Consider the following 25,465-nt stretch of genomic DNA (forward strand, 5'->3'; position numbering starts at 1 on the left):
AAGAAGATGAGAATTTTGGTGCATGACATATTTAAACTTAAGAAAGAGATGAAGGTGAACTCATGGTTTTAAGTTTTAATTCATTTCTAGAAAGCTTTTTTCTCCTAGTTAAAATACTGTGGATGACTTTGAAATAGGGTATCGCTGAGCTTTGTCCCTCTAGGAGATCCACTGTAGCAATATATGTAATTCAAAAATGAAACATTTTCAGGGATTCATCCCTGGGATTTACACTGGTAGATATTAAAAGTTATTGTTATTTCTTTATAATTATATCTAAAGAGAAACTTTGTAAAGTCTGTCTCTATTATTCATCATTGAAATTTGTGTCACGGAAATATTACTATCCTTTCCTGGTTAGTGTGTGGTGTTTGGTTTGTTTTTGTTTTTTTTTTTTTTTTTGTTTTTTTTTTTTTTTTTTTTGGTTGGCAAACGTGAGTATTGTCAGCTCTGGGTGTCGTGGGTTACATTGTGGGGTGTAACCAAACTATGTATTCTACTCCCATCTACATGATTCCTGTTAGTAGTGGGTTGTTTGCAGCAGCTGCCCAGTGCACACCCAGCCCTAAGGCTGCAAGCTGGGTGTTTGATAAGGGAAAGAGGCAAACCCTTGGGAGCAGGGTAGTGTTTCTGTCTCACAAATTGACTCAGCTCTGGTAATTACATCCAGCCTAAGGGGGTCCTCTCTGCCAATGGGCCATACAGCCCCACTGGGCAGCTATAACCACCCAGGCTATCAAGGACTCCCCAAAATATCCTGTGACTTACAGGATTACATCATTCCATTGTGAAATTCCCTGCTCTGGGGAGGTGCTGGGCATTCCTGCCTGAATCTGACCCTGTGTAAGGAGGGAGCTTTAGGGACTTGGGACAACACCAAAGAAGCTTATCCTGGGCTACATGCTGGGGTTGGGCTGCAGAGCCACAGGTTTCACCACCCACTCTGACATCAGCCCTGCTTGTGGTGCCAGTGACCCTGTGGATGACCAACATGCCCTGCTGGGGAAGAGAACTGTGGGGGACCAGAGGAAGCAGAACCAAACAGCTGATGAAGAAGATAAGAACTTGAATGACACCAATTATGATGATTTCAATGGCTACACTGGGAGCCTGTTCTCAAGTGGCCCCCATGATAAAGGTGATGAGGGGGTGACACTATTGATGTGGCTTTGGAGAAGAGGATGGATGAAGGCAGAAAAGAGAGAAGGGAACAACAAGAAAAAGAGGAAATAGGAAAATACCATATGGAACAACCTAAAATTCAGCAGCAGTTCTCAGACTTCAAACAGAAGTTAGCAGAGGTTACTGAGGAGGAGTGGCTGAGTATTCCAGAGTTGGTGATGCCAGGAGCAAGCATCAGAGGAATCCTCGGTATGAGAAGCTGACTCCTGTCCCTGACAGCTTCTTTGCAAAGCATTTACAGTCAGGAGAGAATCATACTTCCATGGACCCATACTAGACACAATTTGGTGGATTGAATACTCCATATCTAGGGGGAATGAATATGCCATACCCAGGAGGAATGACACCAGGCTTGATGATACCTGGGACAGGTGAACTGGAGATGAAGAAGATTGGCCAAGCCAGGAGCACCTTGATGGGTATGAAACTAAGCCAGGTGTCAGACTGTGAGTGGCCAGACTGTAGTGGACCTGAAAGGATATTTGACAGACTTGAATTCCATGATTCCCACACATGGAGGAGATATTGATGATATGAAAAAAGCCTGTTTATTCCTGAAATCTGTCCAAGAGACCAATCCTCAGCATTCACCAGCCTGGGCAGCATGAGCCCAGCTGGAGGAGGTCACTGGTGAACTCCAGGTGGCTTGAAACCACATCTTGAAAGGAACAGAGATGTGCCCTAAGACTGAAGGTATTTGGTTGGAAGCTGCTCAGCTTCAGCCTGGAGATGCAGCCAAGACTGTTGTGGCCCAGGCTGTCCAGCACCTTCCATGGTCTTTCTGGATTTATATCAGCATAGCAGAGCTGGAGACTGATATCTGTGCCAAGAAACGTGTCCTTGGGAAAGCCCTTGAGCATGTTCCAGAATCAGTGCACTTGTGGAAAACAGCTATGGAGCTGGAGCAACCGGAGGATACCAGGGTCATGCTGAGCAGGGCTGTGGAGTGCTGTCCAGCCAGTGCTGAACCATGGCTGGCACTGGCAAGGCTGAGACATGAGAATGCTCACGAAGTCCTTAACAAAGCCCAGGGGAATATTCTGATGGATTGTCACTTCTGGATTATTGCTGCCAAACTGGAAGAAGCCAATGGAACACCCAGATGGTGAAGAAAGTCACTGACAGAGCCGTCAGATCTCGGGTCTGACAGTGTGGAACTCTACAGGGAACACTAGATACAAGATGCCAAGCAATGTGATAAAGCTGGAAGTGTGTCCACATGCCAGGCAATCATGTGAGCTGTGATTGGGATTGGGATCGAAGAAGAAGAAGAAAACCAACCTGGATGAAGATGCAAACAGTTGTGTTATTCACGGTGCTCTGGAGCATACCTGAGCCGTTTATGCTTTTTTCTTGCAAGTTTTCCCAAGCAAGAAGAATGTGTGGCTGCAAACAGCCTACTTTGAAAAGAACCATGGGACCAGAGAATCCTTGGAGGCTCTTTTGCAGAGAGCTGTTGCTCACTGTCCCAAAGCAGATGTGCTGTGGCTCACAGGAGCTAAATCTAAGTGGTGGGCAGGAGATGTGCCAGCAGCCAGAAGCATCTTGGCCCTGGTTTTCCAGGGCAACCCCAACAGTGAGGACATCTGTCTGGCTACCATGAAGCTTGAGTCAGAGAACAATGACTATGAAAGAGCAAGGAGGCAAAGGCTCACAGCAGTGCCCCCACAGCAAGGGTCTCCATGAAATCTGTAAAGTTGGAATGAGTGCTTGGGAACATTGCTGTAGCCCAGGAGCTCTGACAGGAAGCCTTGAAGCACTATGAGGAATTCCCCAAACTGTGGACTATGAAAGGATAAATTGAGGAACAAAAAGAGCTCATAGAGAAACTATGGGAGGCTTTGTAATGCAAACTGTATATGGAATCAGTCCCTAAACCCACAAAATCTCTTATTTGTCTTAAAAGTTGCAAAACTAATTGGCACTATGTTGCATTGCATATTTTGTTTCAGACAGTAACTTTTTAAGTGAAGTTCCACCATACCAGATAATGCATCTGTTATAGTGCAACTGTTGGTATTGCAAAGCAAGTTTAACAGCATGTTGTACTTGGAATAACTTGTCATGCATTCCATTGTGCAATATTACCACTGCTTCACTTGCCATCTTAGATAAAAATTATTTTCTTTGCATTCAATGAATTTGTATCATTGCTGGGTTGTTTTATTAAGGTCAAGTCTTCTTGTACTTTATGTATTCTAACATCTCAAACTCAAAAGCCTCAATTTAAGTAAGGGGGTCATATTTTATGGTCACCTGTGATAGCAAGGATATGAACTGGGGTTGGACAGATGTTCCATCCAGCACTCAGTTTCTGGACACAACTTCTTAACCATCTTGTTAAATAGTTTCTTAATGAAAAATTATCAATGGCTTGTGAAGTGGCTGGCTAGATGTCTAAATGACTCTCACAAGTGAGTAAATTTTCAGAAGTGTTAATTTTTTCCTTGTATATTGAGTCTGCAGCTGTCAAAGGTTTGTGTTGAGAAGCAGTGGCTCTCCTTGGCCGGGCCTTTTCTTCTATGAAGAGAAAATGGGCTCATTTGGATGTATCAAACTTTTACAAATTACTGAATTTAGTTATTACTTCTTGAAAAGGAGGGTAGTATTATCTACCTTTCTCCCTTGCTTCCTGTCTCCCATCCTCTCAGATGACTCAGTGTAGACTAATGGAAATGGGATATTACTTTCAAGTTCATTTTACTTGTCTGTAGTATGATCACACAGAACAGAAGTAACTACTGGCATTTTTTTACTATGCCATATTACTAAATGATGGTTTGCATTTTTAGTTAATTGACCATCAGAGCTGTGACATTGTGTAATTTCTCTGGTTTAAGTGTAGCAATTTGCTATTATCTTGAAAAGCTCCAAAGATACCTCCTTATAGGTGAAGAACTGCTCCCAAGTGCTACATAGCATTTTGCAGTCTGCCCTGGGATGAAAGTGTTGGCAGGACTTAAAGTACTGATAATGTGAGACTTGTACTTGCAGCTGGCTTCCAGGGAGAGTTTTAAAATCTAAATTGAACTCCAAAGTTATTTGACTTTTTCAATACAATAACTAAAAAAAAACAACTTTTTTTTAGATTAGTTACTCTCCCACCCCCTTGGAAGAAACCCAGTCCCGTCCTACAGGGGTCTTTGTGTGTTCATCAACTCCATTCTTAATTCTTTATAGCTTTTGCCAGGTTCCCCCAACCTTCTCTGTGGTACCACGGGGCAGCAGAGCACATATTTGTGCTTGAGCTAAGTTATGTTCAACCACAATCTGCAAATGGTGTTGGGAGTAGGGCAAGGGATGAGGCTAGCAGAGGAGAAAGAGGGGGATAAGAATGGTAGGGAGTCAAGCAAAAATGCTGGGAAGCCTGCATGGATGAACAAAGACTTCCTAAGAAGACTCAAACGTGAAAAGGAATTATATAGAAAGTGGAATTGAGAACAGGTAATAGGGAAGGAATACATATGTGTCTTCCAAGCATGCACTTACAAAAGACAAATCCCATCTGGATTTGGATCTTCTGAGGAAGGCCAAAGACAAAGGCAACAAGACAAAGAAGGGCTTAATGCAATAATTTTTTTTTTTCATTTTTTTCAATAAAGTAAAAATAATTAACTTTTAATTATGGGAGGTTTGTGTGAGCTGCATCTCACTGCAGAAAGGCCCTGCAGAGAGATTTAGACAAGGTAAGACCCCTTGGCAATAATCAACTGTATGAAGTTTAACAAGGGTGAGTGCCAGGTTTTGCACCTGGAGTGGGCCAATCAAGTATGGACAGACTGGAGAATGACTGGAAAGCAGCCCTGCAGGAAGGGACATGGGGGGTCCTGGTCAATGGTGAGTTGAATATGAATGAGCCATGCCCTGGCTGGCAGGAGGGCCCGCCGTGTCCTGGGGGGCATCAGGCCCAGCATTGCCAGCAGGGCAAGAGAGGGGATTGTCCCGCTCTGCTCTGCACTGGGGCAGCCTCACCTCCAGTGCTGGGGGCAGTTCTGGGTGCCACAGTATTAGAAGGATATAAAGGTATCAGAGAATGTCCAAAGGAGGACTGCAGAGATGGTGAATGATCATCTAGAGGGAAGCTGTATGTGGAGTGGCTGAGGTCACCTGGTCTGTTGCCAACAGACCTCTTCTCTCTGGAGAAGAGACTGAGGGGAGACCTCACTGCAGTCTAGAACTTCCTCAAAAAAGGAAGCAGAAGGTGCTGATCTTTTCTCTGTGGTGACCAGTGACAGGACCCAAAAGAAGGGCATTAAGCTGTGTAGGAGGGGTTTTGGTTCGATATTAGGAAAAGGTTCTGCACCCAGAGGATGGCTGGGCACTGGAACAGCTCTCCAGGGATCTGGCCACAGTGCCAGGCTGACAGAGTTCAAGAAGTGTTTGGACAGCACTTCAAACACATGGTGTGATTCCTGGGGATAGTCCTGTGCAGGGCTAGGAGTTGGACTTCATTGATCCTGATGGGTCTTTTCCAACTCAGCATATTCTGTGATTCTATAGCTTTGTAGGATGTTTGTCTTGCTTTCATTCTCCCTTAGCCCAATACCTTCTTTGCTTCTGGAATGCAGTTCCCTGATTTTCTGGCTTGCCTTTGTTGCCTGTGTTTCCTCTTTCCATGGCTGTCCACCACTTTTCCCTTAACATGGTGCCTGCCTTTTAGCACATATTGGTCTTTGCTGGTTTTTACTCACTACCTTTTTTTTTCTTTTTCCTGAACATCCTTCTGTCCTGTTCTCCCTCAACCTCAGACAAATTTATTGTTGACAGAATAAGGTCAAGAATTGTAAACATTGTGAAAGTATTTTCTCATAATTTCAACTGGAAGCTCTTCATGTTTTCTTCTGGGCCTCACACTTGAGAGAGAGAGGAGAAGAAAATTTTGTTCAAGAGAGTGGAAGTCCTATTTTTTCAGGAGATCTGAAGCTGCCTATCTGGTTAGAAACCAAACTGACAAGTCTGGAGATGCCCCTGTGACTAAGGTTGGGAAAAGGAGAGGAAAAGATAACAACTACTACATGAGTTTGGAATCGTCTTATAGAATTTCCTTACTTGCTTATGGCATTCAGTTTTATATGTTACTGGAGCCACTGATGCTAGGTTCAGGTGTGAGCAAGTAAGTCAACGTGTTGTAAGGCTTGGTGACTATGGTGCTCAAACTCAAACGAGTTGAGTTTGAGCACACTCTACTTTCAAAGTGGAGCTCTGCAGGGGAGTCCATTTCCAGTGGTTCTGTGGTGAGGGTCCCTGGAGCTGCCCAGGGTGTGAGCCAGAACTGTGTTTTGCCTGTTAGTTCATTGTAGCTCCTGATTACATGAAAATGAAACATATTTCAGGATGTTGAAGGGTGTCATCTCAGCTGAGCTGCATGCTTCTCCTCCAGGTTTCACTGATGTACACATTACTGTTCCCTGTCCTAGTATAGCCTGCCCAGTGCTCCCTCAACCCCAGGAGATTTCTGGGGAGCCAGAAGCCATCTGAAGCACAGGCCAGCAGGGGTTGCTGTAGGAGTAGGAGATGGAGAAGATGCACTGCCTCCTTTTTGGAGAAGCTCTCTCTCAGGGTTTGCCAGGGTTTGCTCCTGCTGCCCTCTTTTCCCTCCTACCACACTCAAGCTTTCTTGGGCTGAGTAGTGGATTCCCAGCACAGAGTAGGTGTCTATTGCTTACTCACAGCTTTGTGTATTTTGTACAATCATAAATTAAATAGTAAGTTTCATCCTTAAAATGCTGAAACTAACTTGAGAGTTCATATTTTGACTCAATAAATTTTAAATACTTTTTAATATTTATTGTTTATGTAAAAGTGGATAGTGGTATTCATAGTGCTTGTTTCCAGGAGCCCATAGATTATTTCAGTAATGTCATTTTGTCACTCTAGAATTTGCTGATATCTTTCAGGGCTGGGACAGAATTGAATTGGGAATGATTAGTTTCATCCTTTTATTGAATGTTGAGTTTTTCCCCTTAATTCCTGTGAAATCACCATTAGCTATTTTGGCTGCAATTCTGTGTTGGGTTGAGGCAGTGCTACACTGTAAATCAATATCTTTTCAAAAAGACTGCTGTAAATTGCCTAGATAGCATATGCATGGTTACTTTGGCTGCAATGCTGCTGCAGAGCCTGGATACTCTGCCTTTCTGGGAACTCCACAGGCAAGTCCATCATATATTTAGAAAAAAAAAATCTTTTTAGAAAGAGTATAGAATTGCTGATGAAATTTAGACAGAGAAATATTGTACCCTCAGTGCTTATTTGTACCTTTTATATTCTACTCCACTGGGATTACCCTGTCTTGAGGGATTTCTTTGTTTGCTGCTTTAGATTTCCCCCTTTCTTAGCTGTAGTACAGCCGTACCATTTCAGCTTGCTAGTGCAGAAAGATGTGGTGAATTCAGTTGCTGAATGAGCCGGGCCTGACTGCAAACACTAACATTGCTAGAGAGATGCCAAAGAGTTGCAGGTGAATCTGACCTGATCTGGGCAACAGCAAAACGGTAAGATGGGGCTTGTTTAAATCTCTGGGATTAATTGGGTGCTGGGGTTTCCTGTTTCAACCTGAAGCCTAGTTATCACATGCTTCCAACTTGAGCAGGATTCATTCTGTGCATGTCAGGGTGGGTTTTCTCGGGAATGCTTAACATCCAGGCAGAGGGAGGCAGTGGGAAGCTGGGAACGCCACATGAGACCTCTCGGCAGCCACCCTGGTGAGATTCCCCAGCAGTACTGCCTGCGGTTTGTAAATACCAGGGAAAAGGTAGGGGAAGGCTTAAAAGCCGTGCTTTTCTCGGTACAGCTTTGTATCTCTCTCTCTGGCAGCCTTATTTATAATTGTATTAAGAGGATAGTATGGGCAATTTTTTCCGATACATGCTTGGCTGAACGCCCTCTGGGATGAGTGAGTGAAGGATGTGATCAGCCACTTTTTCATCTCTGCTAACAAGTCTGTGCATCTTGCTATATCTGAATAAACGTCTGTAACAGTTACAGATTTGCTGGGTGGCAGAAGATAAAATTAAAATGATCCTTTATAGAAACATACTATTTCACGGATGTCAGAATATTTTTTTGCCTTGTTAACCTCTGTCATGATTTTATTCCTCTTGCACGCTGTCTTTATTTAATATAACAAAAAGTGAGGTAGCCTTTTTAGGTAGTCATTCGTGAATGCTTATGTAGGAGTGTGTTGACAGCGGTTTGGATCTTAGAGGAATATTTCAACATATGAAAGCTTAGAGCAGAAGCATGTTCCGGGAAAGAGGAAGAAAAGAGCAGCAGTTACCATTAGTACAAGACAGAAGATTAAAATGTGGCCATAGTATGGAATTAGAATTGTTTCTGATGACTTCACTGACAGCTAGTGTGCTTCAGTTGTAGATCAAGCCATAGAAAACTAACTCTCAACAGAAATCCATTGGAGCTAAACAAAAAAATAGTATTTCACCATATGTTCTACTATTTAAAGGAAATGAACTGTGGTAGTAACGGTAGAGTGATGAGAGATGGTTTTTGCTTTTACTAGTTAAGGACAGAAGCAAACGGGCTTTTTTTTCTAGAGGAGAATGCTTATCTTTATGCAGCATGTGAATTATACTCCAAGAAGAGATCAGTTGTATATCACTGTGGGATCAAATAACTAGTTTGACAGGGATTCATGTTTTCTTTTTCTGTACTTGCTAATTAAAGGGTTCTTCTTCTTTGTCACTGAATATGATTAAGGGGCAAAGATTCAGTCCTACATCAATTATTTTATGAAGGTTTCATTATTATTTTGCTCGAGTTCCTTCTTTAAAAATGCTGTATATACTGTGATGTAAGTGATGTGAGGTGGTCAGTTTCACACTTTATACAACCTTAATATACACAGTTCTTTCTCAGAAAGTAGAGATGCCTTTTGTTGTTGTTGAGAGTTGCCCATAATGTTTCTATTGAAAGAGTTATTTCAGTTGTATTGTTCTTTAATGATTTTTGGAAGCTTTCCTTTGCTTGTATTGTCATGTCTATTAATAAATTGCAAACCATTGTTTAATGCACAGGAGTAATCCAACCACTTGTGTTTGCCCACATATTGTACAACAAATGGAAGTCCAGGCATGAGGGATTTTTTAATAGCAAATTTTAAATTGTGTTTTTCTCTTAGTGTTATCTTTTCATCTGCATATATATGTGAAATTTGTTGCTTCCATCATCCTTCTCGAAGTGTTTCTTCTCCCCAAGCCTAAAGTCATAATCTCTGTTTGCTGTGCTACTACTGTCTCTGGGTTCTTGTGTTTTGGTTTTCTGAGCTTAAGAAAAGAATAATGTTTTGGATATATTTTATTGATAAATAATATTCCTGGTGGTAATACTTAGTAAAACACAGATCCCAAATTAACTAGCTGGAAAACTTAAAATGTGCAAAATGTGGCCAAAACTTAAGAACACAGATGGGAAAGGGAAGAAATACATAGTTTAATAAGCAGTTATTGCCAAGTGCTCTGTGAGTAGAAAGAACCTTTTGTGAATCAGTTTTGTAGTGAGGCTGGGGTCTGTTACAGCAGGAAATAAGGGATTACCTGAGGAGCGGGTGTTTGCCATAGTCTGCTTAGTGACCCTGACTCCAGGAAGAAAGAAATTCGAGGAGTTGTAGCTGAGCAGGCAAAATATCATCAAAATCTCATCTAAGTGCAAGGTTGGCCAGCCATTGATGCCCTATAGCAAAAATGGTCACCTGTCATTTTTTCCCTTTATTTTTGTTATTTTGCTGTGTAAATCTTAAACAAAACCAGTACCTAAAATCTCTAAAACCCACTCTGCTCCAGCAGGTTTTGACATTTTCCCCTGACACTGTTAGCATTGGTGGGCTGTTTGGAGGGCTGACCTCTGAGCAGGTGCTCTGTCTGTCTCAGGTAGGCATTTCTTTTTTCTCCCAGAGCCCCCACAGATGAGAACATGGGTAGAGCCATGGAGGGGCTGTGATTGTGCTGAAGAGCAAGGCTGCCTGGCTGCCAGCTGTGCTGGGCTCCAGCTGTGGAGGGAACAGGTGAGGGATTATTTTGTTTTTTAAGGGAAATCTTTGGACTTTTTCCACTGGGCATTGGCCCCTGCAGATTTCAGTAGCTGCCCTGGGTGGGTCTTTGGGGTCATCAGGAGTTTGCTGGGGTGAGAGTGTGTGTGAGTATTCAGCCTGGGGCAGGTGAGAATTTGGGCTGTCATGTTCAGCAACTTTGCTATAGATGTGAATGCAGATGTGCCCCTTAAAGGTCACAGGAACTGCTGAGCAGATCCAGACAGCTCTGTTGGGGTTATTTCCCTTTGAAGTCCCAGAAAAGCAAAAATACTCAGCTGTCAGAGACTGCTGGGCATGGTTTGTAAATTGGGTTTGATAATAGTAGCCTTAAAATGTTCCTAAGTGTTTCAGGTATTGCTACAATGATAATTACAGGTTACAATCCCTGTTGAAATGAATAGGAGTATCCTAGCAAATATTACCTGATGCAACAGAGAGCCTGTGCAATATCAGTTATCCAAAACCTGTTTCTGAACTAAAGAAAATACTAGCTGGTGTTCTTAGTTTGGGAAGAAGAGGTTAATTTTTGACCTTGAGTTCTCTTAGGTCCATGCTGGCTTCCAGAATATTTAGGTTTTTTTTTTCTGCTACCAGATTAGGAAGGAGTGTACTGATCATGTTAAGAATCTGATCCTTAAGGACTTTATTTTTCTTAATACTGTTATTAAAATGTTAATGTCAGGACAAGTTCTCCCAATAGCAACTCCATCAGTCCTTAAGTGCTCCTTCCACCCACATGGTGACTTCTGTGTTTTGGTATGGTTCAGTGAATACCTTTCTGTGGCTGCTTTTTGCTTTTGACATAAGTGTATTGTATATTGTCAGAATCATTGATTATATGCATCTCTTTGATGTTTGGTATATTTTTTACTGATACATTTAATTCCACTCCCTAATATAAACCTACACATATTTCTGGATTTAGCAGTTTAGCAAAAAGCAAGTAGTGAAAGGGTAATTTAACATAGTACTGAATGTTGAATTCAGGGGGATGATTTTTATTATCAACTCCATAAACACATCATTTTGCCTTTGTAGAGGTAACCTCTGGGCTTTCTCTCCATTGCTGGTGATCTTGCTCTTTTGTTTATCATATCCCTGGATGGATGGGCTTCTCTGAAGTTGCTATATCAGTTCTGGACTGGCCTGCAGAGGTCATGGAAACATGCAGTTTTATCTGCTAGTTGTCTTTGTTTTGGTGTGCTAGTCAGAAATTATGTGAAAAGTGTGAGTGGAGATTTTTATTTTATTTTGCAAATATTAGTAGGGTTTATTGTTGGAATTTGTGTACAATAATTCTAGAGCTGAACTTGCTATCTCATGCTGCTTACTAGTTCTGTTGCAGCTTCTGATTGAAAAATAACTTGATAAACTTAAGCTAGATGTTATATAAATGTAAAATAACCTAAGCTAATAACAAATATCGTATCAGCAAGCTTTTGATCCAGTCTGTATCATTCTATCCAGGAAACTGAATAGAATTTATGTCCGTTATATTTCAGTTTTGCTGTGTTGATGTTTGTAATTTAATATTAAATTGTATACAACTTACCTGAAGAGGAAAATACCAAATGTTGCCAAGTGAGCAGTGGGGACGTAAAACCACTAGGAAAAGGCATAATGTCTATTTATACATTGTGAAAGCTTAGCTTCTCTTAATTAATTTCTGATGCTTTTCAGTCTACAGGCTTAGAGCGTTTGAATATGTCCTTCTCCATTTTATTAAATCTTTGTGTAAGTACACAGAAAATATATTTAAACCATTAGAGAGTATGTGTAAAATAAGTTTGCCCAGACTTCCTGGTAAATAGTGGGGGTTTTAATGAACAAATTGGTTCTGTTGTTAAATATTGGCTATGGAAATTTTATTTTAAAGTAATGCAGCAGAGTTGTCTTGAGAAGTTCTACAGTTTAATGATGGAGTGGTTGGTTTTGCTGCTGCCAAGGAAAGTGGTGGAACCAGTCCCCTAACTTTCAAGTTTTTAAGGAGTTTTCTGTGTTTCACAAAGTAGTCCAGATTCATAAAATTATATAATTATAAAATTATATAATTATAAAATGTGATTGTACTACTGGTAGGCAGCTGTGCAGGGTAAGTTATGCAAGATATCTACAATCTCACTCTCAGTTTTGTGACAATTTTGTCATGAAAAGCTTAATGTACTGTAAGGTTGGAGGACTTCTTACACTGTTCTAATGATAGATGTGATTTTTGACCAATTTGATTCTCAAAATTTGTTGCTTGTTGAAAGTGATTCATGGTGAACTCACAGCTTTGGAGGTGCAAATTGCCACCAACTACAGAAGGCTTGGCTGCTTTGTGCTGTTACAGCTTATTCTTTAAAATTCATTTGAGCACAGTCATAAGTCTACTATAGCACATGTTTTGGCTTGAATACATCAAAGAAGCAGCAGTGATTTTCACTTCTCTGTTGAAATACATAGGATTTTGGTTTTTTTTAATAAGCATTCTCTCTAGACTGTTCATAGAATTCTCATTATAAAATTGTAGCCATCCTTCTTATGATGAGCTCTTCTCAGTATAAGCTTGCAACCTCTCCATTTTAAGTTTTATGCATCTTGGCAAGAAAAGATATACTAGAGTGTTCTTCATATTTTGAGTAACTTAATAGGCTATAATTTTCAATTATGCTCCTGACTAAATTCTGAATTGTAGGATATGGCATATTTTCCAGTCTAGCACATTATGCACTGAGAAGCAAGTTTCATTATGCTCCCCCTTACACCTTTTTGCTTTGAAAGTTATTGTGCTGCTGCAAGTCTGGCAAAGCCTGTGGTAGCTGCTAGAAAATTCCTTTGAGACTTTTCATTCAAGTTTTATAGAATTTTATAACCAGGTCATTTGTCTGAGGGGGAAAAACCAGAAAGAACAAGTTAAAAAAAAGTCAGGTGTATATGAAATCCAAACACAGATGAGGACTTTTCATTTAATTATTTGTGAAACTGAGTTTCTCATCCTTGTCTGAACTCTCAAACTTCCATGAAAGAAAGCAATGGCAGAAAGGTCATGGATGGCTGTTAGTAAGATTTCAGGGAGACTGAGTTGGAATGTAGGTTATTCAGATCTCTGAAGATTCCTTGCACAAGAGAATAATGACAAACTTGAAGCTCTTTTTCTGCCTCTACCTTTATCCTGTGCTGATTTGGTAGAGGATACTTTGTCAAATGCAGTGGTTTGGAAGATAATATGAGAGGAACAGATCTAGAAATACTCAGAGAGCTTGCCTTTCCTTGTGACTTTCATCTGCCTTGGATGCTGCATTTCTCAACCTGTAGGGTTGTTGACCTCAGGGATGAAGCAAGTAAAAGCAGGAGAGATTTCTTTCTTGGTGCTAAAAATGAAACTTTGAAATGCATTAGCAGAATGAAGCAAGCAACTCCCATTACCTAGTTTATTTGGCTTTTGCTAAAGATAGTTAAAAAGGAAAAGAAAGGAAGTAAAATGAAGAAAACAGGGAAAGGAATGAAGCAAGTAGATGTTTTTTAATGAAGGAAATGTTCTGAAGGAACAAGTGCCAAACTAATTTACCATTCTAGTTTTGAATTATTTCTTGCAAAGCACTTTTAAAACATCTGCTGAAGCTAATGTGAGAGTGGCATTGATTTGTTAATGATCATGCTACATGCATGCTGCTTCATTGCAATGAAGGTTGTCATCACACCAGACAAAAGATAACTGCAAAAAAACTTTCCACCTGCAAATGTGTATATTTCACAAGGATGATTACATGACCTATCCCCTTCATCTTTTCATTTAAAAAGTACTCTTCAGCATTTATATGAAGAGCATTTATGTGAAAGGTGTGACTAGCTGGGCTTAAGTCATAGACTGTCAGGTACATGACCAGATCTCACCCACAGCAGTGTTTTTGTTGCAGTCCTGCTGTAAGAGGACATTTTTGTTTTTTTTAGTTTCAGTCTGACGTACTTGACAATAACTGTGAAAGAATCAAGAGGCTTGCTCGAGATAGGCAAAGCAGCCTAAAGGAACTGGGTAGAACCTATTTTCAAGGCATGGAGTTGTTTACAATTTATTTTCTTAAAAACCTTACTGACAGCCTCAGAATCTAGCAAGAATAGGCATTTTGTTGTCAAGTCTCTCAAGATTTCTCACACTTGAACTTGGCAGTGGGAAGACTTACTGCATTTATGGATATGCCTTTGATAACTTCACGATCGGGGGAGTTTTGGAGGATAGAATAAAATTATAAACCTGTAAACTCAGAAAGACATAATATACTATTCTCCCAAAGCCCCTAATAATGCACTTATGGAAAGAAAACTGTATAAACTAGCACTGGCACATGTAGCCATCTGTTGGAGCAGGAGGCTGATATGGAAAATGGATTGAAAATATTTTTTTAATCTTTATTTTTAAATCCTGTTCATATGGTTACAGAGGAGGATAGACAACAGACACAAGTGGGTAACTAAGTAAAAGAGTATAACAACCACCTGTCACAATTTCTCGGGAGTGTTTATGTTCAGACACTTTCTCCACTGCCTTTCTCGTTACCAAGGCACCCTTGGCTTGTGCCTGGCACTGGAAGCTGCTTCTCCCACACTGGTAGCCCTGCTGATCCTCAACTCTGCCCTCCTGTTTGGTTTTTTGGAGGAGTGACCCTCCTCCTTTTGGATGCAGCAAGTCTGGATCCAGGTTAATGGAAGCAGCAGCCTGGTTGCCATTTCAGGAAAGGCTTGCATGGCACATTGTGTTACATACCAGTGTGACAAATGTGAACACTGTGCAAGTAGAAGAATTTATTTGCCAGGCTTTATTGCTAACACCGTTACTGTATTTTGGGGCATCAGTACAGAAATAGAGCAAAATGCCCATTTAGATCAGCTCTGTTGAGTTTCTGTCTCTTTTCATGAGCGTTAGAGGCTGTCAGGACTTTGGTGTGACCTTTATCTGAGACCCTGTCCTTAGGTGACTCCTCCTGACGTCTCTTGTCACAGAACAGAGTTTTGCTTTGAGGACACATGTAGGCTTTTATAGACCTAAAATCTATTTAGGTCTTATCTAGACTCTCTTGAAAACTGGACCTTTTTTCTCTGCAAGGAGAGGAACATCAACTTTAATGGAGTAGGAACTCACTTTTCTGAAGCTAGGCTGTGCTATGAACAGGAAAAAAAAATTAGAAATTCTCAGCTTCTCCTTACCACGTTGAGGGCACCTAAAATAATTTTCAATAATTCCTAATTTCAGGATTGTGCTTGCTTCAGAAATTATGCTGATATTTAGAAGACAAGGTAGCAGAATAAATATGTTCTGTATTGCAGCTCTTGGTGTGTTGGTCGTGAAAGGAAAGAATTGTGTAACCAGTTTAAATTTCTAGTTTAAAATGTTATTTTTCTTGATGCAGGTAAAAATGTTTTCTGATTTTTATGCAACTGGGATTCCTACCCCAGATCTGATCAGTTGGTTTTTATGTGAGAGTGACTTTTTTCTCACTTGGCAATTCAGCACAGACATTTAATCAGCTCATTGAGTTCAGTCTTTCAGACAAACACAGAGAATTAATGTCAGAGCTTTTAGTTCAAAAATTCTCCCATCTGGCACTTCAGTGACCTTTTTATATTCGCCTTCTTCCATATGACAATGACAGTTGGTTTAACATCAGCTTTGACTTTGGAAATAAAGTGGCCATTTTGGGCAAGTGCCTTTGAGATGGGCTGTGGGAGGTGTATGAGTAAGTTTGTGGTAGGTACAGCAAGGAGCATACCATATCCCCAGATACCATTTCCAGTCTCTGAGCTCTGTTTCCAGTTGCATTTGCTAGCTCATAGCTAGAATTGCTAGCAATCTCTGTAGCCATTTAAAGTTAAATAAATATTACCCGAGAATATTAATTATAGTTCTGGGACACAGAGAGAGGCCATCAGGAGAGGAACAAGTCTTATTTTACAACCATTTTTTCCTTGCATCTTCCTTCCTTTCTACCACCTCCCTATTTTTTTTTTTTCCTCTCTTACTCAAGTTCTCTTTCAGCTTCTTTTAGCTGTGCCCATCAAACGTTCAAACCAAGGGGCTGGTGTAGGTGATTACAGGGAGGGGTGAGTGTGTTCAAGGACCTCTTTCAAGTATGAGCCTGATTGCACTGGTAGCTCTGGTATGAGCTGGCTGGTGATGTCGTGCAGCATTACATGCTCTACTTCCCCTTTCACAATTTTATCCGCTCCCTTATCTCATCTCTTGCTCTTCATGGATCTTTTCCCGTATTGTAGAGTTCTCACCAACTGAGCTCTCTTCTCAACCTGTGCATGTTTCTGCTTGTGGGTGCAGCAGTCATTTGCTGACCCTCTGCTGGGGAGGATGGAGAGTGCTACCAGATGGACTGAGAAGAAGCAGGCAAGTCTTTTGTTTAAAATGAGAAAGAGCCTCCCTATTGCTTTGTTCTGCAAAGAGAATGAATCTGCAGATAGCTGCATTTTTATTTTGAACAAAGCTGCTTATAATACTCCAGAACATTCCCAAACTGTGTTTTATAAGTAGCAAATGTCAAATTCCAGGGATGCCAAAATCTGCAGATGACTTGTGTTCTCAATTGCCATGGTACCAAAGCATGATAAAAAATAACATGCTTATAAAAGGTAATAAAAACTTGTATCCAGATAGGATTTTTCCAGTGAAAATTAATGGCAGACTTACTTTCTAAGCAATTGAGCTGTTGAACCAGTAGTCACCTAACCATATTTTTTTATACATCTCTCAGCTAAATGCAACTGCTAACTGTCTTATTGTCTGTAAAAATGAGATTGTTGCACTACTTCCAGTGGGTTTTGGCTCTACAAATTATAATCTATATCTTCATAACTTTTCACTTTATAAAGCCCAAGTGCTTTGCAGACTTAATTAGCACTCCCAGTTTCTGCTTGTGATAGGGGCAGGATCACTGTTGTGATCAGAAACATGGAATTGTGGAGAGGTTAAGTGACTTCCTTACCTCACAATACTCAGTAATTTTAATTTTTGTTTTTCTTGCTGCATGCTTGATCTTGGGTTTCCCTGTATCTGGTCCATTCGTACTACATCTCCTGGAATGGTGCAAATGGGTGGAATTCAGATATTTCCTTCAGATTTTTCAGTAGCAGCTTTGGATGTCCACTCTGGTATTTACCCAGCCAATCACTTTCCCCCCACAGATTTACACAGTGGCAATAACCAATAGAAAATAGTAGATGGTTAGCAATTTAAAAAATATTTTACATAAGTCTGTATCCACTGGATTACCAAAGTAAGCATTTGTAGTGTTAAATGTAAGAATTAAAACCCAGATCTAATACATCTTCCTGAAAGATGTGATGAGCTCCAGAGCAGGGTGTCTTCACACTATGCAAGCATTTTAAGCTTCTTTTCTTTTGTGTGGTAGGATGTCTGACCTATTCTGCCAGAATTGGTTGGTCTTTGTTACTGAGGAAATCTCTACTCATATGAATAAATTTCACTGCTATGGGACAGTCTATATTTTACTAAGTGCCCAAACAGGTGATTAATTCCTGGTCATTCATGACTGTTTTAAAATTCATGAACTGTAAGACTATAAATTACTTACATGGTTTAACTAATCAGTCTCACTCTTTCAATGCTATATGACTTTAAACAGTAAATGAATTAGTCTAGCAACCTTTAATTTTAAGAATCCTGTTTCTTTGGGACCTCTTAATTTTGGTGACAGTCATGAAGTGAAAAAGATGTTGCATTGAAACTGTACCACAATAACTACATCTGATATGCCATTAATTATTTTCACATTAATCTCAAATGCAGATCAAGGAGTACTGCTTGAAATGAGATTTAAAGTGATTCAAAGAGGCATCTTTATTTAAAAATGATTCCATGAATGATGATAGTGATTTTTATTTATTTAATGGGGCTTATTATGGAACTTTACACATGGAGCAAAATTACTCTTCTTGTGATTTCAGTCTCTTAACTTCAGCAGTATTCTTTATGGAGAAAAAATTGGCTAAATGCTGACATTATGTTTTGAGATATGGTAAGTACCATGATGTTAGGGTGGAGGCTGTAGCCCCATGGTCCATACTGACATAATGATGGCTAAGGCTCTTTATCCTAGAGTAGCCTTGGGATCTTCTCAAATTGATCGGAAGATTGGACAGGAGGAGCAGGGAGCACATCCAGGCTGTGTTGTTGTCTGTCATAGATTGTCTTCAGATTCTGATCTGCAACTAAGAAAGCTACAAAGTATAAACTATGTTGTGCTTTTTTGGGGTTCTAACATGAATGTTTATGTTTCTTGAATATTCTGGCTCTTTTTACCTTAAACAAATTAAAAAACCCACATAGAAACACTGTCCTGGTTCAGAGCAAATTTGGGAGAGAATCCCAAAGGGGCTCCAGTAGGAAAGCAGATTAAACCGGCCCGTCCCCCAAACTGGTCCAGGAGAAAATACCTCCTTGGAGAAAGGTGGAAAAAACCTGTTTATTAAACAATAAAACCCCTTGCTGCTCCAAAAGAGATGACAAATTGAGAAGGTTCCCTCCCCGGGTTGCAGCTGAGCTCACTCTGTCTCTGATCAGTCCCTCTGGTGCTGGAAATGTCATGGGCCAGGCCTGATGGCCACAGGTGTGAGCTGCTGGTACTCTTCTGAGTGTTCTGTCCAGAGCAGGTTTCAAGAGGTCCAAAGAAAAGGGAAAAAAGGAAAAAAAAAAAAAAACAAACCAGTCCAGGGAAGTTCTTTGCCTCAGCTAGCTAAACTAACTAAGAGCAAAGGAGAGCTCTGTCCCGCTGTCTGTCCATCCGCAGACGACACAGTCCAGGAGCAGGAATGTGGAGGAGTGAGTGCAGTGTCTGAAAACAAACTGCTGCTTCTTCTCTCCCCCCCTTCACTCCCTGGAACAAGGCTTAAAGGTGCAAAACTTATGATTCAGCATAAACAGAACAAGGCGATTTGGGATAAAAGCATCATATAGCCAACCCAGGACAAACACTAAAATAACTTTTAATATAAGCTACACTAACTTTTGTGATGCTGTGTTTTATTTTGCTTTACATTGCCAGAATCGGTGATAGCTCAAGTAATTACTGAAACTGGCATGAATGTTCTGATTTTCTAGATAAATCTTCCTTTTGTGTCTCCTTTTAAAAGTAGAGAAGAGCTCTTCATGTAGCTGTAAAGAGGCTGTTGGTGCTGTAGGTTTTAAGTGGCCAAATGTCTCATCATGATGTCTCATTTTGTCTTACGTTTTTCAGTTGAGACTGAGTAAATATTTGTGAGCAAATTTTTAGAAGTAGGTTTATTTCAGTAATCAGAGTATGAGGAATGTGTATAGCTTGGCAGCAGAATGTGAGACAACATGGGGAGGTACAATTATATATTGACATTAAGAGTCCATATGTGAAAAATGTAATGGGCAGGATGCTCATGGAGAGGTGCTTATCTTGGAGCACACCTGGGCTGACAGGGACCTTTTTTCCAAGATCTGAAAATCAGATTTGGGATCAGGGACTCTCAGCTATAGTACTGTTGCCTGACTGAGCAGGAATGATTATTGCTGTTTTCTGGATTAAGTCTTTTCCTACAAGATACCAAGTGCCTGGGCAGTTTCTGAGTGCTGCTTTGGAAGTGTTATTCCAAAGAGTAACTTCAAACACAAAAAATTATTTTCTGTAGGACCGCTCTGTTTTTGGTGTAGAAAAGCAAATCTCCTTAAAGGGAGACTGGTATTGGAGTCTAGTGTAGCCTTTTCATGATTTTCATCTTAGAATCAAAGCAGAGACTTTGGGGATGAATGTTCTACATGTGAAATTTTCTGGTGTGAATACCACACATATAATTCCCATTGTTTTGTCTTTTTTCCCATCTAGATTTTTTTTTTATCATCTGCTCCTTGTCTCAGCCCCTCTCCTGGCATTTTTGCCAACATCCATTTTTCATCGTGGTCCTCTGAGGTACTGAGATTTCTGTAAGGTGGGAACCTCAGAGACAAAGCAGCTATTTCCTCTCTTATTTTTCATGTCTGGGGCCACCTACCATGCCCTAAGCTGGAAGTGTTGAATAGTCCAGTGAATTCCTTGAGCCTTTTATGTCTGATATGAGGTTTGGAAGGATAGTAGTATTTTCTTATTGATTATGGAACAATCCATACATGATGCAGGTATTTTTGTGTATTCCCTGTTATATGTGTAATAATTTATAGCTGTTAGATGTATTAAGTTGATTGGCTTATTTTAAAATCCTGTTTCCTGTAAAGAAGAATTAAAGCATAAATGAGGATCCCATACCTCTGTTCCTCATAGTTATGGGATCTGCTGGCAAAAATACCCCATCTGAAAGAGATAAGTGTGGTTCCATTGCCCTACTTTTAAAAGCCAAATAGTTTTGGAAATAGTTTATCCCTCAGAAAGTTTCACGTTGAATGTAGTTTGTGGTAGGAGAAGCACAAAATCATGGCAGTAACTCCTGAAGGGGAAAGAATCACTTCAAGCCTTGATATACCTTAATGTTTACTTATATGATTACTTGTTTGAAAGAAATGGCAATTAAAACTGCTTAATGACTTATGCAGTTGGCTAGACAGAGATTTCTTTAAATGCACAGTATATTCATACTGAGAGTTTCTTCTTCTTGATTGCATTTTATAAATCATAATTGTCATTTTTTGTATGACAAAACAAGGTGTCACTTTTATTGTCTCTACATACACTTGAGGTCAGTACTTTTAATAGTTAAGGTGACATTGAATATCACATCTTCACACAGCACCAGTTTTTGACTCTGGTGGCATTTACAGCATCTCAATGAGTGTTAAACTGGGCTACACTGTTATACTTACAGCATTGCATAACTAGGGAGGGATAATGGATCACAGATATTGACTTCCTATATGTAATGGCTTGTATCACTTTGTTTTTTATTCTGATAATGGTACCTAAATAGATATTAAAAAAAAAAATCCAGTTTTGAGGCTGCATTGGAAAAAGAGATCGTTTCTATAACTTTCTGGATCTTCACTGAGGTGACTAGGGTTGTTCTGTGTGTAAACGAAGGGTTAGTAAAAGAATAGTGCCCACCTGAAGAACCTATGAATTATGTAAATTGAACAAATGAATGGGGTGAAAAGAAAAGTCTGGTCACAGAGGTGGCAGAATGTACTTAGAGGGAAAGTCTTGCTATCCCAGAGGATCACCCAGCAGCATCCAAAAGATTCTGCAAATGAACCAGTGTTCTTTATGATAAATATTGTGCTTTAATTAGAAAATGGTCCTTAAATCTCATATGCAAAAAGAAATATGGAAATGAGAAGGTGTTAGGCTTCTCCTGACTACCAACAACAAGGAGCTACTAGGTGGTAGACACTGGTTTCCTAGTCTAACACCTTCTGATGCTAAATATTTGTACATATCCTTTGAGAAGTTAAAATTTATAAGCAGCAGTTATGCTGTACAAAGGAAAATTATATTTAAAAGGCTGAATTAGAGTAAAAAAATTCAAATCCGTAATGTTCACAAAGATGGTGTGGTCAAGCTGGTGAAATCTGTGATCATTTTTTATGCAGAGGAAGATTTCCAAAATAAGTTATGTTTCAATTTTGCTTAGCAAATTGTTGCTTTTTTGCATGGTAAGCATGACAGAATAAGTTGTACCCTTAGCTGGAGTATAGGAGCAGCTGGTCAGCACTCCTGCTGATCAGGGGCAAAATCTGCTCTTCTGTGGTAGCTTAACCTTGCTGATGGAGGGAAACCTGACACCCCAATGAGTTTGGCTCTTTAGGTTGGTTACAGCCAGTGCTCTAAAAACCACCAATGAGTTTATGACCTTTAGTTGGTTACAGCCAGTGCTCAGTGCTGACGTTTTAGACCTGGTCCTTTCAGATTTTACAGAACAGATTCTCAGACTGAACTTGGGCCATCCATGGACTTGGCCTATCAATGGCAGAATGTAAAACAAATGCTTAATTATTGTTTCTCCTCAGTGTTTTATAGGCAGGTTAGACAGTTTGGAAATGTGTACCCTGCAACAGCAGCATGAGCTTAGCTTTGCTGGCTTCAGCAGTGCACAGCAGCCATTTGGAGAGAATGCTTTGTTTCTGCCAAGGAAATATTGATATCGGTGAGAGAAGTGATGAATTAAAGCCCTTGTCAGCCTGGCAGGAGATGTGCTGCAGTTGCAGAACAGGCAGATGGGCTGGGTGAGCAGCCTCTGCTTTGGCATTTGTCTGCAGTGCTGAGGCTTTTCCACAGGTGATGCCTGTGCATCCCCCAAGGTGTTTGCCTTCTGAGTGGGGGAGCTGGTCAGGTACTCGTCTTGGTTTTAGTCATTTGCAAGTTGGAAGGTGGCTATTATAAGGTGATGATGGGGATTTTTATCCTACTCCAGATTCAGTCAGGTGGCCTGAAGGCTAAAGTGCCTCCCTTCAAAATCTAATTCCAAGCTGTTACTGCTTCCAGCCAAGACAAAAGTAAGACAGACATACACATGGAGATTTTCCAGTGCAAAATGAAAACAGAAGCAGCATTCATGGCATTATTATCTATAGTATGTTTAAGCTGTTTAGTCCAAATATTTTAATCTACTACAGGTGCCCTGTTAACCTGAAAGGAAGACAAGTACTTCTTTGGAACTTTTTGTCCATATCTCCTGCCCCTGTTTTCTAGATCACAGGGTTTCAAATGCTGAGAAATAATGATTACTGATTGCTGATTTATTTGCATCCATGTTGATTAAGCTGCTGTATTAACAGTGATTCCAATTTGCATTATTTTAAAAGGTCTTTGCTGGTAGCAAGCATTGCAAGAGCATGGAGATGATAGTGGGAAGTATGTGGATACATGTCAGTGCATGAGAGTTTTTTTAAGGAAAAGAAACCAATTAGTTTTACAAGAAGACTAATTAAAAACTCTTTGTGCTGCAGCTGTTTATCTTTTCTCTCTGAAGTAACAGACCAAAATTACATAATTGTTTTAATTTAAGCCCAAAAAAGAATTATCATTTGAAAAGAAGGGGGATTTTTCCTTTTCTCAAGGAAGTTATAACTTGGTGAAGTTCTGGTCTTGGAGAAATCACTTTAGTGAGAAGAAATGCAAACCCTTGTGATGCCTGGTTTGTGACAGTAGCGATGTCCTTCATTAGAGTTGACCTGGTATATGATCATTTGGCCAGATGGCACAGTGCAGGAAACATACTTTAAATTTTTAACGTAGAAAAGAAATCTTTCATCTACTCTTACAGTGGATCATAAAAAAAAAAAAAAAACCAAACCACAAACCAAACTCCACAAGGTATAGTCACCCAGTATTTCTCTAAACAATTGGAGTAAGTTGGATTTCAAGGCACAAAATTCCTCTAGAAAAATGACAAAGAATAATTTATTTGAGAAGTTTTTGAAGATACTTTGCTTTAGGAATGAAGACTCCTGATTTATTGGTAATTTATGATTTCTTTTTTTTAATATTAACTGTTTTAGGATAACAAGTTTTCAAAAATTAGTATAGATTATTAAATATTAAATTGTTAATATATGGAATATTAGATTTTATATGAACAGGTCAATTCACCGCAAATTAACACTGTCTATCCTTAAACACATGCAAATGTCATGGAAAAAGTATGTTGCAGATTACTTTGATTGTCTTACAATTTAGGGAGTCTCTTGGGTCTGCTTGTATCACACTTCATAACTTTTCTCTGTAGCCTGAAAGCTGAAACTATTTCTTTTCTTTCCAAGTAAAAAGTCAAGTCTCTTATGGGTCAAAACAGAAACTGAGGCCTCAAACACAACCCCTCACCAACAGTGTAATTTAAAAAAATGTCATATGTATTGAAATGAAAACCAGAAATGTACATGACTGGAGTATCTAAAGGTACTTGTTCTGCTCATTTAGTTCTTTTGAACAAACCACAGCACGTTTTGATAGATCAAGCAGCAAGTGGCAGTCTTTGGAGCTTGGCAGAGTCGTACTTCACAGTAACAAAGAATTGAACTTCTGTGCTTTAGTGTGCCATTAGGCTGCAGTCTCACGTTTCAGAGCCTGGGAATTGATTTACTGATTTGATTTTCTGAGACATATGGTGATGATAATAATAACACTGTATAAGCATTATTTAAAAATACCATAATATACCGGTATTGAATCTTTGGAAAGCCAGCACCAGCCAGTGCACATACAAACTACCATCATTTATTTTAGTTTAGTCTCGTCCAATTTTGAACAAATGGAAATCAATACTGCTTGTGGATATCTGTGGTGAAATTGGAGAGAGAAGTGGCATTGTTGCCAAGAACATTGTACAAGAAAACACAAATGTATGAATTTATGAATGTCCCTCTTTGGCCTTCCTTTTCCAGGATCTTTCAGTACATTGTACAAAGATAGGCTTTTTATAGTTACTATTGTGATGTGGGTGTCCTCTATGTAAAATGCATGTGTTGTTTTTTATTTTAACATAGAAATAGAAAGTGAATGCTTATAAAGTTCAGTGCCTTTTTTGATGCTGGCTGGTGCATGGAATGATTTCAACTGTTGAGTCAACAAATGATGGTTTTTTAATACCTGTTACAGTCAACAAATGATGTTTTTTCTTTTCAGATATGTGTCACAAAGATGTCTACACGGAACTGCCAGGGAATGGATTCAGTGATCAAACCTCTGGATACAATTCCTGAGGATAAAAAAGTTCGTGTTCAGAGGACACAGAGTAGTTTTGATCCATTTGAGAAGCCAACTAATCAAGTGAAGAGGGTTCACTCAGAGAACAACGCTTGCATTAACTTCAAAACTTCATCTGCAGGGAAGGAATCACCTAAAATCAGGAGGCACTCCAGCCCCAGCTCTGTAAGTGCACAGTCCTGATACCCCTGCATGTGCCAAATGGTGGTGGAATTAGAGGCACCAGATAAATGTTTTCTTGCTTAAGAAGGGATTGTTTACATAAAAGCAACAAAGAAAAAGGTGAAAGCTGCTATTAAATGTGTTTTTCCATATATATTTGTAGTGTTATTAATGACATAGGATCAGAAAATAGAACTTGAAAAAGAATATGATTATGAAATTCCTTTCAGATGTTTTTTAGGGTGCCTTACAGGATTTCTAAGCATTTTCCTCTCCTTATCCTGGTATGTCATTACAGCTGCTATAATATTTATGCAGCAAATTTGGCAGAGGATTGCTTATTTGTTAAGAAGAATTCTTTCCCATGAAGTTTAAGAAACCACATGAATTGTCTTTTTGATTTTTAGATTTCAGTTTT

The 25,465-nt window shown here is 39.7% G+C and overlaps 1 protein-coding gene and 1 pseudogene across 7 annotated transcripts in view; both read left to right on the plus strand.

Annotated features, from left to right (window-relative positions):
* The window catches only part of LOC118697146 (pre-mRNA-processing factor 6-like), a 29,310-nt pseudogene extending 26,281 nt beyond the window's left edge, over positions 1–3,029 (plus strand).
* CDK14 (cyclin dependent kinase 14) overlaps positions 1–25,465 on the plus strand; it is a 440,286-nt gene that overhangs the window by 59,836 nt on the left and 354,985 nt on the right. For 4 of the 7 annotated variants that reach the window (XM_054516107.1, XM_036406938.2, XM_054516108.1 and 1 more), the window contains exon 3: positions 24,805–25,050. In XM_054516107.1, the coding sequence (XP_054372082.1) occupies positions 24,805–25,050 (246 nt within the window). Of the gene's footprint in view, positions 1–7,563; positions 7,677–7,830; positions 7,937–10,096; positions 10,202–24,804; positions 25,051–25,465 lie in introns of those variants that run through there. The other 3 variants (XM_036406941.2, XM_036406940.2, XM_036406939.2) reach the window with 3 other exon arrangements.

This window comes from Molothrus ater, chromosome 1 (genome assembly GCF_012460135.2).
Source record: "Molothrus ater isolate BHLD 08-10-18 breed brown headed cowbird chromosome 1, BPBGC_Mater_1.1, whole genome shotgun sequence".
Classification (NCBI taxonomy): domain Eukaryota; kingdom Metazoa; phylum Chordata; class Aves; order Passeriformes; family Icteridae; genus Molothrus; species Molothrus ater.